Source organism: Tigriopus californicus, chromosome 2 (genome assembly GCF_007210705.1).
Source record: "Tigriopus californicus strain San Diego chromosome 2, Tcal_SD_v2.1, whole genome shotgun sequence".
Classification (NCBI taxonomy): domain Eukaryota; kingdom Metazoa; phylum Arthropoda; class Copepoda; order Harpacticoida; family Harpacticidae; genus Tigriopus; species Tigriopus californicus.
In genome coordinates this window covers 13,726,153-13,745,076 of record NC_081441.1, presented here as the reverse complement: position 1 = coordinate 13,745,076, position 18,924 = coordinate 13,726,153, and the positions used below count along the sequence as shown (strand labels likewise).

The following is an 18,924-nucleotide window of genomic DNA, read 5'->3' as shown; positions in this document are numbered from 1 at the left end:
ATTCGAGCTTACCTCTATCAACAACCACCAGTAACTACAGGGGGGGCATTACATTAATAAAAAAAGGTCACTTGCTACTTTGTAAATGAAAGAAAATTTATTTCAACATAAAACATTACACACAGTAACTAGCAGCAAGAGAATGAAAACAAGTTTTAAATAATATAACAATTGAAAATGATTTCTATTGAGAAGAAAGTCACGCGATTAACAACCATTGGAGTTCTGGGTATAAAGTAGACGGAATCCCAACATGCCCATTTCATCCATAATTTCATAACTGTCACTTCGAAAGCGCACGCTAAACGGTTGTCGTTTGGCTGAAAAAACACACAACGGAGGAAAATTATTAAGCAATTTTGGCGAGACGAAAAACCTGAGTGAAAAATATCGAGATTATCTGTGGATATGGCTCCGTTAAATGCTCCCTCATGATATCATCAATATTCCCTAATAATTTGCATAAAGCATGCCCTTTTTCGAGTTGTAAATGTTAGGGTGGCAAAGTAATACACCTCGTTAGAAAAACAATGTTTTACGTCACGAGAAGAATTCAGTTACCCAAGTATCAATGGCCAAGAGATAATAGCCGTTTAACATCTGGCTCATAGCATTTGCTCCATGCAAGGTTTGACTTGAACTGCTGATGTCAATTTAACAAATCTACAAGCCAGTTTTGGTCCAATGACAGACGTAAATCTTGAGCCGACCACTTCATAATGTCTGATGGAACGTGACATACATGATGTCAAGTCGGATGTTCCCCAGGGCTTCATCCAAGGGCCCCTCCTTTTTATAATATTCATTGGCCCGCCTCAAAAGCTTAGTATCACTGCCAGTCTCTCTTCTTATACTGACGACACTAAGGACCACCCATCTTTACTCGACCCATGTATTGAGGTATCGTTGGCACTAGACTAATATGTTGGTTTGTTGACAAGAGTGGAATATTGCCAATATGGATCTTTGTGTGTAAATGGCTAACTTGTTTTGGCGCGCTCATTAGTGGATTTGCATCAAAACGGCACACCTTTGCCAACTCAATGGAGATATAAGCCAAAAAATGATTAAACCCTTTCAGAATATCTGACAACAACTTAACGTGTGGAGAATCTGTGAGGTTAAAAATTGGTAAGATTTTCGGCTTCATGTCAAAAGACATGGTGAAATATGATCAAGGTCAATCGAAAGCAACATTTGAGATTTGTTAATGGGGAATTTCTTTCTTCATGAACCAGTGACCAGAAAAAAATATCATTTAAGTCGGAATAGGACATCGGAATGAATTGATTCATAAACACGAAACACAGATTGTCTCGTATTGGGTCTCTTAATTTAGAGTCCTCGTTCCCGACCGGCCCAAAGAGCGCAAAATAGGAGAAAAAAGTCTTACAACTAGTGATGGGGTCAAATCAAATTTCAAATTCAAGGTTGCCAGAAGACCTGGAAAGTGAAAGCACCTGGCTTTTCCATTGTAAGGCAAAAAGATAGGTTTAAGCAAAGGCAGCCCTGGTTTGACGGAAGAAAAATAAGGTCTATTTTTTGAGGCTAACTAACGGGTTTCGGACCTTCCGGCAGTAACGTCATAGACCATTGAAAATGAAAATTGGTAGACCTAGTCGCAACCTCCCGTGATTAATAATTTGATCTCCATCAGTACTCACAACATCCTAATTGAAACATACAGCAGTGTCATAAGTCTTACAGGATCAAAGACATGCCTTGGAGCATGTCCTTCGTCAGGTAGATGACTCAAGTAAGGAAAGTCTGTATTTCTTAAGAAATAATTGAAAATGAAAAGGCGTTTTATTGGCTTGACGAAAGAAGTTGGGGGTTTGAAACTAGCCCATGAACGCTCAAAAAATGTTTCTTAGAAATGGAACGTTCCACTCCCTAACATTTGATTGGTTTTCCTCATTGTATTTAGACGACACAATTATCGATTGCTTCTTGACCAAGCATTTGGAAACACTAAACGTTAGCCTGAGGACGATTCCAAGACTTTGATCAAAGCAGCTTTTGCAATGCAACAAAAGACTGAGGTCAGTGCATGTATGTGAGATGCGAATCACAACTTTGTCACTAAAATATGCTGAAAATGGGTTCATCTAAATGCACCCTAACATCAAACAATTTTGAGTCGTCTCACTTGCCACATGAAAACTGGTGCAGAATGAATGGGATTAATATCAAATCGATCAAATGGTTTCCAACTTACAACAGACGGTGGCGCTGGCGGTCCCGGTCTTCTTTGTAACCAATCCCACTCCATTGCCGCACACAGAGTCTCCCTTCAACACGCTATCCGCGCCGGTTGTTCTCAAGCCCGGGATCACAATGCAATCGAACCCATTAGTGGCCTTACCAGAGTCCGTGTACCCACAACATTTGGGATCCTGAAATGAGTGTCAATGATTTAACTTGATTAACCACTATGCTATCTGTGTATTTCATCACAACAGCACATAAGTAAAATAAGTTTATAATTGGACGAGTGACGAACAGGGTCTCCAATTCAGTAATGAATAGTGATCGTGCACTTTATGAAAGAAAATGGTAATACTCTACAACTCGTTTTTAACGATGAGGGCAGATTGACTTGTGGTCCACTTTTTTTACCTTTGTGAAATTCTTTGAGTTTGGCTCCTGAACCGACAATTGGTCTGATAAAATGCGCAAAACCGCAAGAACGCCCGTAAGCCGTAAAGAAAATGACTTTTATAGTCATTTATAGTTAAGATTTCGTAAGCAAATTTGAATTTTGAACTTGAACGGACCCAACTGAAATTTCAATGAACACTTGTGTTCAAATCCGAGTCATATTCATCAACAAAATTAAATAACTCACAGATATAGCGCTAGTCAAACTCACATTCGCATTGTGTCCCATATCTGCAGCCATACCATTAACTGAAACGTCAGCAGGGTCTATGGCAGTGTAGCAAATTTTACAATTGCCCCTCTCGCGTCTAGAAAAAAAGCAAGATAAAGACAAAATTAGGGAGATAGGCCCAAAATTAGTGGGAATCATGACGTTTCGTTTCTCTTTGTCCCTAGATTGGGAGGGGGTGTTAAGATGTATTAACTTTTTTATGAACCGGCTTTCTGGTATATTGTCTGAGAGATTAGGGAGATATTCAAGATTGTTTCAAAAATATGCAAGAATTCTTTAGATATGTACCGAAATGGAAAAATATGCATTTCATTTTGCACATTTTTGCAAAAATATTTTCGATATTTCCTATCGCTTTTGTCAAACAACCAAAGTAGCTCTGTTCTAAAGGTACTCCACAATAAGGAATGGTTTCAGTTATTCCATTATCTTCCTACCACCAGCGGTAAAAATAAGTGTCGTAGGTGGTTGATATTGCAACGTCTTTTCCAAGTTCCAATAGGCATTGCCATAGTTCTAATAAGAGTTGCTCTGTCTGTGGAAGTACCCAACATCTAAAAGTTTCCTTTACAGGAATGCCAGAGAGGAGAATTGAACGGAGGATCTATCTAATGTTGAAACTGACCTAACCACTAAGTTACTAAGTAGAGTCTCCTCTTTAAAATGTAAATATCCGGCGCCAAGTTTTAAACCTATTTCTCCTGGGGAAGAGAATATTGCTTTGTAAACGCTGCCTTTTACATCGCACAGCTACAGTAGATCACGGACTTCAAGAAATATGGACTGCGAACGAGCTTCCCGCCAAATTGGCCTGCTGTTGGTCATAGCAACTCAGCCACTTTTCGAATTAAAGTGATAAAATAAGAAACGCAAATCTTTTCAATTGAAGGTAGGCCATTTTTATATCATTTACTTGTCAAGTGGATTGTTTCAAAGTTTTGTTGTCAAAAGCTTATGTAGCTGACCAGCAGCAGGCCGAAAATTCGAATTTTATGTTTTGTTTACAACAAAACTTTGATCATAACTCCCGAGTTCCTTAAGCATAGGTTTGGGCTCAAATTTGACCAAGTTCATCTATTCAACCAGATCTTGTGGTCGTAAGAAGAGTTTATTTGGAATAAGATAAATGCTTTAGGCGATTCGAAATTTTGTCTCCCGTTAGCCGTCCACATCTTTAAAAGTCCGTGGCTAGATCCTAGACCCACTAGGTTTTTTTATTTACAAAAGGGCACTAATTTGAAAACACCTACAATCACAAAAAAAGGAAACAACCTCCGTGATGGTTGGCCTATCCCTATTGACTTTGGTCACATGATCATGCAACAATGTTGGTTGATTTCTAGCCTCGTGAAACCCTTACAGCCTCCCTGGAATTGAACTGGCAGCTTGGATAAACGTTATTCTCCACCGATTAGTTGGCGGTGCTCGTACTTAAATTTTTGGCAAAATGTTGAATGGTTTACATAGAGACTTTAAGGGTTATTAATATCGTGTTAGGTTAGGTTGGGTTAGGTAAAGTAAGGTTAGGTTAGGTAAGGTTAGGTTAGGTTTGATTAGGTCAGGTTAAGATTAAAAAAGTAGCACCGCCAACTAATCGGTGGAGAATAACGTTTACCGGCAGCTTGGGGTAACAGTCTACAACTGCACCAACATTCTTCAACACTCTCCTAAACAAAGTCTTGTTGGGGAAATGCCAATGCATCACAAAACAAATGACGGGTGTTCAGATTAAAACGAGTATAGGCTCAAAGCGAGCAACCTAGCGTGTTTTGATGAACAGGTTAAAAGTGAACAATCTCCGGTTGAATCAGCACTGAAAGTTTGGTTTTAAGATGTTTGACCTCGTTGCCAGCCTTGCCAAGGGCTCCAAGCCCGGAAAAGAGATCATAGTCATCATCTATACCTGCTTTGGTCTCGAGCCATCTATGTAAGCCAAATTTNCTAGCGTGTTTTGATGAACAGGATAAAAGTGAACAATCTCCGGTTGAATCAGCACTGAAAGTTTGGTTTTAAGATGTTTGACCTATCTGGTCACTCTCGCATGATTTTGTATTCGTAATTAATTACTAATTATGTATCAGATCGAGAACCCCGACAACAACATTGTCATACTCCGGGAATGTTTTCACCGCATGATCTCGTTGCCAGCCTTGCCAAGGGCTCCAAGCCCGGAAAAGAGATCATAGTCATCATCTATACCTGCTTTGGTCTCGAGCCATCTATGTAAGCCAAATTTATACAATCATTGCACAAGTTCGGCCAGGGTGTGACGGAAAAGATGACTGGTGGATCATTCTTGAAAGACTAGGATCCAGCCTTTATTGCCGCCCCGTAGTTCCAGATTGAGTCTGATCGTCGCCAAAATATTTGAGAACCTGCCAACGCGTTTGGAGCTTCAGATGACATGATTTTAGCCACTCCTCCTGGTGCTTGTGGCTAGGGGAAAAATCATTAAAGAGGCCAAATATGTGAGTGCAATTTTCCCCCATCTCTAGTAATCACAAAAGCTTATCATATATTTGACTACCTTATAAACCACTGCATATGAGTAATGTTCTAAAACATTACTGCTTACAAACAAATCTAATTTGTAGAAAAACCTAATTGTCAAACTTTGTTTTGCTACACTTAAATCTAATGGTGTTTTTCGCGACTTATGTAAAGGACCCAGCTTGTGAGGGTTCGGCGACGTTACGTCGCAAAATGTAAGCTAAATATAAACAAAGACTGCCATTGGTTGAAAGCGCGGGCAAACAAAGTCAATCAAGCAATCCCCGTCAAAGTAAAGAGGCGAAGGAAGCGGGAAATTCAAACTAAACGGAAATCGTCATTTTCAAGGTCCAGTTTTGGATGTTCATATCAATATTTTTGTTCAAAAATGTTAATGCAATATGACATGTTGGTGATACATTCAGAATCAACCACAATTAGAATCCTATTTGCATCATACTATGGCCAAGAGGGAAAAATCGTTGAGACAAATACATACAGTAAATTTCAAACCAATGTGCTCATATGCTTTATGTACTGTAAAGTAGATGACGTCAGAATATTAATAACTCCAAATTTGCCCCTCAACGGATTCCAGGGGATATACTAATATGGTCAGTTGTAGTAGAGGTTTTTTGAATCACAAGTTAGTTCAATCAGTGATTAAAAACTATGGACAAAATTGACGAACATGTATTTTCAATAGCTTGTCAGAGATTATCAGGACATGTGTTCATATTTATACAGTCTATGGAATGCAATCAAATGCAAGTACTATGTTTCATACAAAATAGCTAAAAACTTCATTGAATTTCCACAGAGCCCTCACAAGGTGTATTCAAAAAATGTAATGTTTCAAGTTTTCATTCTTAAATTTCAAATGCCTTTAGATACCAAATTGAGGAAAAACTAGGAATCATTTTATCACAAGCTATTATTTTTGTCTTTGCAATATTGAAATTGCTTGTTACAAGTCATGGTGTTCCAAAAATAGCTTATCAATATTGTGGATATCTCTCTTAAATGTTAATGCCTGATATTGTACTCTTTGTTGGGGATAACCTTTATCATCCATATCATTATAAAAAGGAGAAATGGTGAGTTTGATTGCCTCAAGGGTGAAAGACAATATTGTGCTCCTACCCACCATTTAGCCCATTTGGCCCATTGGGGTTCTTATTTGTACAAGCCCGTTTTAGAGCAAGGTTCTGTGCTCTTACCCTTTTCTATCCGCTATGACGTCATCCCTCCCATCCGTTTGTTTACTTTCTGAGGTGCCCTTGCCTATAGTTTAAGACCTTGCTAGTAATATGAAGGAGGCCCAACAAAACGCTAAAGTGAATACTGAAGCATAGCCCATTGGAATCATGACTTAAGTAACCTTTAGTCTGTAAGAACCAAGAACCTCTGCCAAGATGCATTTGTGCTATTTGCCTGATCCCCCATTCTTCCATTAGCATCTGCGAAATCACTTTGTCAATTTTACACCTTTTGAAAAGAATGTGTACTAGTGCTGAGGCAAAAGTCGGACTCGTACGAGTCCATTGATTTTTTTTTGGCCGGACTCGAGTACGGTAAAACACTCCTGGACTAAAGTCAAATAAAAAGACTGATTTTGCTTAAAAGTTTTGAACGAAAAAATGAATAGTTCGTGACGAATCCAGACTCGAGTACTTTCTACCAGCCACGAGTCCGGCCAATTTCTCCAAATTCGAGTAAAAGACCTAAGTGCTTTCAGACTCGAGTCCGGACTCTCCCCAGCACTACTGTGTACACTCTTGTGTGTATCTTTTAATTATTGATTCAATGGAGGCTTACCGGATGCAAATGTTTTGGTTTTGATTGGCTAAGTGCCGACCATTCCCAAAGTTATAAGTCTGAATAATGTCCGTATTTTCTCCATAAAAATACTGCGTACATCCCTCTGGAGCCAAATTTTTGAAGTCGCATGAGTACTGAGTCACCTGGAAAGAAATATCATATCAATATGGTGAAAAAATGACAATGAAAGGGTTAAAGAGGTTTTCAAAGTGAAGAATGATAATTTTCAGACCCCTTGTAAGATTTAGGTCGTTACACAAGTTTTTCACGTTTGCATAGCTTTGAAATTTTCTCCTGTTGGATTGAATTTAAACAAAATTTCGTGTTTTTGCCGCTACTTTGAGGTTTTGATTTCTGATGACGGACTAGATGTCTTTGTGGAATCATGATTTGTAGAATTTCCAACTCTTCCAATAAATCTCCTTGGTTATACCTTAATGCTCCATTGTCGACCAGCGATACTTGCTCCAACGCCCTGATTCCCGAGGACAAACCTAAGATCATTACAAGCCTCAGAGGCATCCACATACACTGAAAAAAAAAAGAAAACGGATCAATATAATGCTGTTTTAATCAATGATTTCAGGCTGTATACTTTTTGCAACCAATTGCAAACAATAAAAATGGTGTTTTCAGCCAAAGGTTACAAATAAACTTCAATAACTATCAAATTATGTCAAGAAAATAATTAGTTTAACGGAGTTGCTGAAAATTATCGATGTTGCAATTAAAATTAGTTAAATAAAATTATTAGTTAATTAAAAACAGCGATTGAATCTTTGTCAAAGATTCACAGTACTGGCCCAAAACAAACTTAACAATGCAACCCAACTCTCTTCTTTCTCGGGCTCCTTTATTGTTCAATTTCCCGCCCTCAAATATTCAAAGGGAGTGTGTTGGGGTTGATCCAGTAGCAGGATTCAGGTCAGACTTGGACAGTTTTTTGACTAAAATTCCTGATCAACCCCATATTCAAGGGCTAGCCAGATCAGCCAACTTGAATTCGTCGGTCGATCAAAAAAATATATGAAAATAAAAGTTATGTAAAATGAATAAATTTTTCGTCTTGAACTGCCGGGATTCCAATCGCAGTAGCGGTAATGAGGTCCGGAAAAAATTGAAATCGCTTTTCTGTTGCCGCAATCATAGTCGAAAAAGATATATTTCCGCTTGAAAAGTAAATGTGTAAAAAACAGCTCACGTCATTCCATGGAATAAACTCAAAAGACAACATGCCCAGCTAAGCTCTGCACGGTGCGTCTTTGCATACATTAAATTTTGAATTTTTTTACAATTTGCTGGTTTGTCGAAGCAAACAGTTTTCTGAGAGCTGATTACGATGATAGTGCGTTGACAGAATTACACCAAACATGACATTTTGCTGAATTTTGTAACACAACTCTGTGGAAATTGAAAAAGGCTAATAATATTGCTTAAAGAAAAATCTTTGAGACACATCTTGGCCAAGTTTCGTGTAATTTGATGTACTTGTTATGAAACTATGGTTCTCACTCTAGGAATGGCCCTCAAACCCAAAGTAGGCATATTGTAGCTTCAAGGTACATTTTGGTCTCTTAATTTCATTTGAATGCTTCCTAATAATGAAATGATATTTCTTAGCAACATGATACCCTCTTATTGGACAATTCTAAATGGTTTTACCAAAAAAACAAAATTATTGGAGTCCAAAATTCCAATTGAAATCTTGTGAATTAGACTTTGGTATTACTTTGTGCACCTTAAATAATGCCTGAATTTTATGCAAACTTCCTAACAAGTAAAAGTTATTTTTTTATTTTTTTAGATAAAATGACACTCGCGCTCTAATTTGTTGTTTTTAACACGTGGGCACGACTTTTTTGCATTCACCTTACATCAAATTGACCATGGGAATGATTTCCTATGTTTTGGCCAAGTTTGTAGGATTTTGGACGACGTTAATGCCAGGAAAAACCCAGCTGAGCCAAAAGATTACAAATATTAAATTATTGAGAGCTTGAGTGATGCTATGGAGGCCTTTGTTAAAAAAACAATTGAGTTAGTGTGGATATGTCAAGGAGTGACTTTTAGGCGTTAGACTGTCAATTGGATGCTCCACAAGGGTTTTGGCTTGTGGATGCTCCACAAGGGTTTTGGCTTGTGGCAACTGAGCTGCAAGACGGGCCTTGATTCTCACAACTCTCAGCACAGAGCGCGGATAGGATCGAATCCGTTGCGAGATGTGTAATGTGCATATCTGATGCCTAGATTTGAGAATTTCTTGCTACATTTCATCACTATAATGAATGAGATAAATGTGCAACAAGCAACCTATTCAGCAGGGGATCCCCAACGGAACTGGCGGGGTTGGTGCAAATTATCTGCCTACTTTTATGTTCTCCGACCAAGACTTACTCCTAGCGACGTTAATGATTTTTAAGAATTCGCCTATATTAGCATGAAAATAGTGCTAAAATATAGAATTTTCCGTGATTTGCTCCTGGTGTGCTCTGCACCTCTATTCGTATTTGATTTGGCCAACGCCTCGTAAAGCAATATGGATGGACTCACTGAGACGTTTGATGCATTTCAGAAATTCAAAATTTAAAAGGTCGGTGTTACTTCTTTTTAAAGACAATGCAAACTTTTTCGCTTAGAAGAATCTATCACTGCGTTTCTTCAATTCTGACCCAGCCTTTGTAGCTTTATTACCAAAAAAAATCAAATTCCAAGTATCGATTTCAATCCGCTTTGTTTTGTGACCATAAAATCTGTTATAATTCCAGGCAGAAACATAAGACCCTACTAAAGTAAGCAATTGGGATGAAAAAGACGAATAATTGGTTTATTGGAAGGGTACCACTCAAACACTGAATAAGATCAGTAAATTTGACTCAAAATTGTTTAGATTTGGACTAGAGAAAAAAACAGCAAATAAAGGTGATGTTGAGTCGTATGTTTGAATAATTTAGAATTTGAGCAAGAATAAGCAAAAAATCATTCGGAACTTAATTGTAACAGTCCTTTTCATTCTCTTCTCCCTTCTCTTGTTGCGGACAAACAAAGGGAGAAACACAAGAATGCCTGACTTTATCAAAGTATTTTTCGTTGACCAACTTATTGCTGATCATTTCTAACACCATAAATATACCACCAACCCTTCTGAGAGACCTTTCAAATCCTATAAGGTTAAAGTTACAAACACTTTATGCATCCAAGTAGTAATAAACAGAGAGCTACCTATATATGGTATGCTTGAAGCATACCAGCGACTTTTCCTCTTTTTCCATTAAATCGGGCTAAAAAAGCCAATGGGAAGTTTAGAAAAAGTAAGGTTTTTTAAGGTTAGTCACCAAAACCCTTTGAACCTGTCCTTTGCCTAGTACTATTTTGTCGGAAACGATGACTGCTCAAGTGTTGACGTGTTGTCAATCAGACAGTATAGAAACTCCAGTAAAATGGTGATTTACATGTCATAATCAATTGGAATTATACCCATAGAGAATTTGAAACGTTTCCCAGAAAAGCTGATGGCTTAGTCATTGTGCCACAGTACTTGGGCAACAAATTGGTTATCAAATAATCTCTTGATAAAGTCTTGCATCTCAGAGCGCATTCTCTCGTTTCTACGTGTTAGTTTGTCTGCACCTACGTAGAAGAGGCAGAGGGCGCTTCCTCCCCTCAATGAAAAGGACTATAGACAGGGTGGGCATTTCATTTTTGGACACTTTTGTCCACCCCTGTCCAAAAGTGTCCAAAAATAAGGGTGGACAAAAGTGGACAAAAGTGGACAAAAGGGTCCAGAAATGTCCAAAAATACGAACCTTTAAAACTACAAATATAAAGGATATTCTGTATGAAACCTATCCTTTACATCAAATATTGCTCATTGATGGTTCCAAGAGCAAGATAAGTCTTTAAAAACTTTGCCATATACGTTTAACATACCCAAAAAAGATATTTGAAAGACAGGTTCTTAGCTCTTTTTTTTCTTACCTTAGATTAGAAAGCAAGCACGGAACAAAGTCTCCCTCTAGTGTAGAATACAGCTATTGCAAAGCATTCAAAAACTGAAATAGCTAAACATTATATTCTGGTTATATAGTTTCATTTATTCAACATTATTAACTTTTTGCAACAATGTTTTTTGTTTAAAATCATCAGTCATTTGGGATTTCTTCTTAAAAAGTGCTAATACTAAAAATTGAACATTTTACGAATAGCTAAAATTTTGTAATGACATATTTTCCTACATTTTTGGTTTTTCTACCACAAATAAGTTACTTGAGACATTGTTAGGCATATTTTTAACTTTTAAAGATGCGTTTGATGTCAGGAAATGAGAGGATTCCCCATATTTTTTTTGAAGAAACACATATCTTAGTTTTTCGATGTATGACAAAAGTGTAATTTATGTGTTCCTTACAATTATTTTATGTATTACAAACATAGAAAGGATTATTGGATATTTGATATTCAGCTGCTAAGCTTTTTTAAATTTAAGACTTAATCTTAGTTCAAATTACCCAGCCACCAAATGCGCTGATTGTAGTATGGCTTTGATTTATTAACATTCAAAATATATTAACGATATTTGTTTTGACTTTATAAAGCTGTATTGTATCAAGATAACGAATTGAGATCTCAAAAAAAAACATTTAAGTGTATATATCTTGGAAATTAAAAACGTTAGTGAAAAGGCTAGTTGTTACTTCATATTTATGTATTTTAAGAAAGCTTAGATTTTATTGATTTCTGATTCTATTTGCTGATCAACATCTAGATTCGGTAAAGAAATAACATGATTTAGGGTTTAAAAGTGTTTGCTTGTCAATCCCCTTTTGGACAATTGTACTTAGTTTTGGACACATTCTACCCACTTTTGTCCACTTTTGTCCACTTTTGTCCACTTTTGTCCACTTGGTGTCCAAAAGTCATGCTAATTTTCAAAATTGCCCGCCCTGACTATAGATGAGGGCGACTTTACACTAGGATGGAAAACCGTGATTGAATCCGGTTTGATGATTGAAGTTGGAGTAATGCTGGGGCGAGTTCAGCAAATGACTTGAGGCCAGCAGAGGACTCCAGTCTTTCACTGTACTGAAGTCGAACAAAGAGAATCACACACCCAAAAACTCGCCCCAACACTATTTTTACTTCACTCCTCAAACCGGATTCAATCTCGGTTTTCCATCTTAGTGTAAAGCCGCCCTAAGACTTGGACATGCATTTTTACCATGGTGCTTTCGAATGCAGGGGTGCAATTAAAAAACTCCGAGTTACGCGTCATAACCAAAAAGTCGAACGGCAACATTGGCAAAGAACAGCTCGCAATTTGCCCAAGCCTGTTGATTCATCGCTATTCGAAACCTCTGACCCTGAATAATGGGACGGAGTCACGTGCGAAGTCGCTTGGGTATAGGATACAGTAAACTCTTTGCAAGCTCTTTGAGGCCTAACATACCAAACCGTACAGTTGTCTGGTAGGTGTGTAGTACCTAGCGTAAATTTAGAGGCAATGAATGTTTTTTGAAGTACATTGCTGGGCTGATTCGTATCCTGGGGACATTGTTGCTTCATCCAACTTACTGTGTTCTCCACTATTCGTGCCGCAAATCGAGGGCGGGGCGCAACCAGAGGGACTGGACACGGAAAACGTGTCGGTCAAACACCTTCCACCAAGCGTACTAGGCTGCCCTTCTTTCACCGTATCGCCAGCTATTGTTGTTAAGACAGGAGTGTCATCAGTGGAAGGCCCAGTGATAATAAATTGGTCAAAGTCGAGCCTTAATTGACAAATGTTATCGCTGCAGGGACAAATCGTGGCCAAACAAGAACCAGCCTCGCTGCCGGAGGATTCAAAATACGTGCAATTCTCCGAGCGGGTGCCTCCACAACTGACAGTGACTGGAAAAGAAATTGAGTTTATTGATGATAAAGATTTCATCTCAAACTCCTCTTTTTCCACACTGAGGGGGATGGTGGTTTAACAAAAAATGTTCTTGGATACGTTACATGAGCAGCAAACTCCGTAGCCTTGTGCACAATTCCCAGCGGCGCTCCCGCCTTTGTTAGTGCACTCCTCGGGCGTGTAACAAGTCCCGTTTTTGCCCGCATTCCCGATGCAAGGATCATTAGGAAAACTAAAAACAACGACAGTGGTTAACAAAAACATTGATCAAATGTATCCAATACTTGGTTCCAGTCAAGTTCAAAAAACCATGGAGAAATGCCGCTCATTTGATGAGTACAACTCTGGACCTAAGTGTCACACAGGTGAAAGAAAGTTTTGACATTTTTGGGGAAAGGATATGGTTATACATGCACAGGAATAAAAAATCGAAAAGAGGGAACAATAATCAAACTTCAAAGTTTTCCAACTCACGTGACGATTTGAAAAAGGGACACTAAAAATTAGAAGTAAAAAACAACAATCAAATGGTGTCGTATAAACAGTCAAGGTTTTCCACAAGAACTTCAAGTAGGATCTTGATGGATGATGCTTCAAGCGTCTAGATTTGCGATGACCATGTTGGGTATAAGAGAATCGTGTAACAATCCAAAAATGTCCCCATGAGCCTTTTTGAACCGTTGTCAGAAATCTAATCTTCAATTATATCTGATATGTATGAACTATTGTTTTATGTTTTGAAAATTAAACTCAATTTGATAATTAATCCATCAACGAATTAGAATTGACATACTGTATAACCTTTGAATCCAGGGTGGAAAATCAGAGATGAATTCGTTGTCCCATTCGAAGGAAAATCTAATTCAATATGGCAACAAAGCAATATTCCTCCCTATTTTGCATACTCAAGCCAACAAAATGCCTCAATTTTTATGTAAAACATGATTTTTTGCAAACATTATTTTCTGACAATTCTTGTCTAATGTTCCTTATCTTTTCATGTCCTTTAAGCATGTGAATGCTTGTCTGAGGAAAAACTTCGAAAAAGTCGTATCGGGGAAAAAGGGTGGTTTGACGAGTTGAGCTGACCGATGGAAAAATAATAGTACGAATAAGTTTATCGACGCCATTGCTTGCTTCCCAGAAATATATGTGTTTTAACCTATATGGTCTATCTTGATTGTGCCAAGTCGGAAGACAAAAAACAAAAACAAAAAAAAGTCGACAAGGGGAAATCCTTGCCCCACATTAATTAATTCAAATATAATTCTTCATTTTCGTAACTAGTGTTTTTTGCGGACTTCCTTAACGTTAGTGGGAATGGAATTCCAGTTTAGACCGAAATTCCGCAGCACCTCAAGCACCACATTCTTTCAAGCCCTTACTAATCAGTTTGAATGTGGTCATACATTTGAAGATAAATTGATACCAAACCTTACTACTTTCAGTCAATCAAGTGGATCAGGACACAGTTCAGAATCCCAAGTGATTTGCATTTGGCACTTACGCAGTTTTCCCTCTCTCTGGACGTGATTTCCACGACCAACGGAGGATGCGATGCAAAGCAGGGACACCAAAAACACCACCAATGGCATCATCGGTGCCGTCGATGAAGTCTTCATGTTGATCCAGGGGTAACGATAGGTCTAGAAAAAGTGACAAGTATTTCAAAGAATGATTAGGAATTTGCAAGTGCCAGCAGGTTTGAAAAAGATACGAGCTTGGAGAATATCCCTTACCACCTTTCTAGGGTATCCAAAATCAGGTCTTGCTCGCAGACCAGATCTTTCGCGACTGAGAACTTTCGCGCAATTTTCCTGCTTCAGAATGGTTGTTGGCCAGGTAATCATAAAACCACAGGAACACCTGTCATTACCATGGGAATGAGGAATTGCCACATGTGGTCGATGTTTACTAGAAATGGACTTTTGATGACTCCAAGATTGCCACCATGTACCCCATTAAAGAATTTTTGACGTTATTCAATGATTTAGACCAACAGTACAGATAATGGTAAGTTCTGAAAATTTATCTCCGCCTTTCCGAAGACCAGTTCGATGTTACTTAGAAACCTAGATTAGAGGAAAGCCCCTTGTCAAGACAAATGATTCAGTCGATGGAATTGTTTAGGTGTGGTGATTGGTTGTCTCTATAAAGATCCCTCTAGAGAGTTGAGAAAAGGCACGTTTTTTCCAACCCGTAATGAAAAAGCGATCAATAAAAATTGGTGAGATTTGCCGAATCTCTTAATGGTTTTGGCTTTAATCAGCCAGCGGGAAATGGGAGCCCGAGGTGATTTGAAAAATAGGAGATGATTCATTGCTCGTTCTCAAGAATAGACCACAATTAACAACATTAACAGAGCAATCATTAATCTGATCATCAAAAACAAAAAGTAGAGAGCACCAGTTTCTCTCGTTCTAAGAATTTCGTATCAATCTCTTTGTGACCTTTAAGCTTTAGTTTATATTGTTGACCCTCTCCAAGAAGACTCTAAACCTTTCAATGCTTTCTACCAAAGGTGACTAGAGTGCTTATATTCTGTTTGTATCAACATCATTAGGGGTCGACACATTAGCTTTTTAGGTCATTTATTTGTTGTTGTTGTTTTTTTTTCTTCATTTTTTACGGACTTTTTACGGACATCAGAGGGAAGCGAATGGAATAATGAAATAACCCGAGAAAGAAGAATACATTAGAGTAGATTAACTTTTAGCGATTTAACCTATAACAGATGATTTGGGCGGAAAATAACGGATTTCCCAAATTTTTGTGCACACTTTTGTAAAACTTTTGTTCTTAAGAACAATTTTCAGATTTTCTTGTCATGAAAATGTAAAAAAGGGATCAGAAATGGTGCTCTTAGGCTTATTTTTTCAATTGTAAGCAAGATCATTTACTTTTACCATGTCCTCCGAGAAGTTCTTGTTTTGGCTGGCACTAATGTAATGGCAAAATGTACTCTTTTCTCTGAACTTGACCATAATTTCTCATATGTTTTCACATTTGATATTACTGATTAGAAAAAAAATTCCTAAATTTGTCTTTGACTGCGATTTTTTACCGCTTCAAGGTATAAGCCTAAACTTCGGAGTGAATGAAAAGTACTAACCTGCATTGAAATGTAATTTATTTGCCAAACTAAAGGCAAAATGAGGATATGTTTTTCTCAAACAATGAGCAAAAAACTCGTGAAAGTTGAATATTTAGCCCATTTTTGACCCATAAAACCACCAAAGCAATATTTTCAAAATAAAAAAGAACTTTTTTGACGAAAATCACAACTGAGTTATTCACACCGTTCGAGGGATCTATTACGCGTTTCTTTATTATCGCTCGCTTCACGGACCAAGCGTGTCATTTCAGCCTTAACTATCCTGCTTCACACCCACACCCTTATTTCCTTTCTGTTTGTATACAAACTGCATTATTTGACTATGCATTTCAAACATCTTTGTTTGCCGACAAATTGTCGAAACAAATTGAGCCCTCCAGTTACCCTTGCGATAAGAAGGAAAACAAGCTGCTTGCGTGGCTCTACATATAAAGCAAAACTATAGACAACCTGCATTTTATTTGCCGTCTATTTCAATTTACCGGCTTGTTGAAACGAACAGCAATCTGATATCGAGTCGAGATGTTAGTGTGGTAACAGAATTGCACTAAAATATGACATTTTTGAGTCTTAAAAGACAACGTTACTCTATTACTCGAAAATCAATTAAATCAAGGTGTGATTGGGCTGTAATGTTTGTTTGAATTCTCCCGCCACAAAATGACCAAAATCAGGGTGCCGGTCAACATTTTTCCTCGAATTTCCTTTGCTTCACATGCCTAAAAAGTTGGATCTTTTCCAGTCCCTCAACCGAAATGCGCATCAGCTAACAAGCAAGGCATCCATCCCACAAAGCATGTTGTTAAGGATAAAAAGCTCTTTCGCGTTGACATCTTTGTTTAAATGTCGATCAAACGGGCATTACATTAGAATTCATGGACTAGATTCCATAACAAAGGGCCCTCAAGTCTATTGTGACCCGATAAAAGTATGCTTCATTGCAATGCTTCCCAATTTGATATATTGGCTCATATCAAGAAGCTTTTCTATCCAGATATTGAACGTAGAACCTTAACAGCTTGTTCCATTAGATATGGGAATCTAGATTTTCCTGTTTGATGACAGGTGATTTGTCGTCCATCATAAGCGAAAAACAGAGATCATAAGAAGATAATTGGAGAAGTAAATTGGTATTGAATCGTCTTACAACGGAAATCGTCTAATAATCAAGAAAACCAAGCAACCATGGAGAGTCGAATTTCTTCCTATGGGATTGAACACCGTGGTGCTAGAAAATGCCAATTATCTATCATTTGGCAAAGTACTGGAAGGCTTCAAAACAGAGCAGACCGAGGAAAAGTTGTGAAATAAGGAAAAATAACTGAAATGCCAGTGGCTCCCAGCCACTCATACATCAATCCATCCAATTCAACAATCATGTAGTTTGCAAACTGAAATGACACGCTTGGTCCGTGAAGCGAGCGATAATAAAGAAACGCGTAATAGATCCCTCGAACGGTGTGAATGATCATCTTATTGGAGATTGGGATCCAATTTCAAAAACGTGAAAAGGTGGTGGCGTGTTCGTCAATATAAATAATTCAGGCAGAGGTTCAAACAAGGCAAGTTTAATCACTTCCTCCCTACGAACACGCCATGGCGAACCCGGTAGCCTACTTCGTTTGTGCCAATAACGACCGTCAAGTCTCGTCCACATACTAGGTAGCCAACGAACCGTTTGTCCGAGGAAGGTTCTCCAGTTCAACGCATTTGTGCTGAGAAGAAGAACCCCGTGGTGGAAGCGAGGAGATAACCTCTTAATTCAAAATGCCGCCTAAACCCGATGTTGGCGCCGGAGAACAATCCGTGGATGTTGATTTCCAGGAGGCACCACGTGACGTCCCTGAGTGGTTGAGTCTGCTTCTACCTCACATGCAGAAGGAATCCGAGGAACGATTAATGAGATTTTTATCGTCAAACCAAAAAACTATTGATGGCTCTCCTAATACTGTTGATTTCGATAGTACCCATAATTGTAATAAACACACTCAATGTTTAAGTTTTGCTAGGTGATAATCCTTTGTAATTACACTCAAGCCAGCCACAGAAAGCCATGGTGACCCTGAGAGTTTATTTTGACAAATAGTAGTGTAAACAATAAGTAAGCATTAACATGAAATTTGCAAACCTATCTCTTGGTGCAACTTGCGTATCTCTTACAAGCCATGTTCCAGCCTATGCCCTAAACATTTCACTTTCATTTCAGAAAGATTAATTAGTTTCTGGTCTGCAAGATACATTTTTAAGGTTTCATTTTGAATGAAATTCCTTATTCAATTGCAGCCTACAACTTGGTGAAGACATGGATGAAGAAAAAACCCACTATGTAATCATCAAGAGGATGGATGGATTGAGAAACGGTTCAAAATTACTGTGAATACAGCATTTAGCACTTTATGTGTAAAGAGTCCAATCACGCCATGATCAGCAATAAACCCCTTCAAATATAACAATGAATGGAAATCTATTCTGTGTTGGTGGCCATTGATGTTGACTTGGGGGTTAGGATATGTAATGGCGTGATCAATAGCTGCAATAAAGATGTTAATATTCTATAATCTGACACCAATGTGTCTCTTTTATTGAAGTAATCTTTTACTGTTTGATTAGTTATTAGAAAATATCAAAGCATCTTAAGTGGGCTCCAAAAGTAACTAGATTTTTCATATGTGACAAAACGTTTGGAATCATGATGCCTAATGAATGAATGGTATT

The 18,924-nt window shown here is 38.0% G+C and overlaps 1 protein-coding gene and 1 long non-coding RNA gene across 2 annotated transcripts; one reads left to right on the top strand and one right to left on the bottom strand.

The window, feature by feature from the left end:
• Positions 1–153: 153 nt before the first annotated feature.
• Positions 154–14,735, bottom strand: LOC131892424 (uncharacterized). Its single transcript, XM_059242296.1, has 9 exons — positions 14,602–14,735; positions 13,569–13,590; positions 13,199–13,326; positions 12,773–13,090; positions 7,638–7,735; positions 7,202–7,347; positions 2,873–2,969; positions 2,219–2,396; positions 154–320 (listed from the first exon to the last, which is right to left on the bottom strand). The coding sequence occupies exons 1-9, from the start codon at positions 14,714–14,716 to the stop codon at positions 208–210; spliced, it is 1,215 nt and encodes a 404-aa protein (XP_059098279.1). The 5' UTR covers positions 14,717–14,735; the 3' UTR covers positions 154–207.
• LOC131892549 (uncharacterized) lies at positions 14,549–18,924 on the top strand. Its single transcript, XR_009374578.1, has 3 exons — positions 14,549–14,728; positions 14,921–15,107; positions 18,493–18,924. It is a non-coding gene; the product is annotated as an uncharacterized LOC131892549 (long non-coding RNA).

Coding starts and splice junctions, on each gene's coding strand:
- LOC131892424 (XM_059242296.1), bottom strand. CDS start 14,716: ATGAAGACTTCATCGACGGCACCGATGATGCCATTGGTGGTGTTTTTG. Junction 13,091..13,198: donor CTACGGAGTTTGCTGCTCAT/GTAACGTATCCA, acceptor TTTCTTTTCCAG/TCACTGTCAGTTGTGGAGGC. Junction 7,736..12,772: donor CACGAATAGTGGAGAACACA/GTAAGTTGGATG, acceptor TTTTTTTTTCAG/TGTATGTGGATGCCTCTGAG.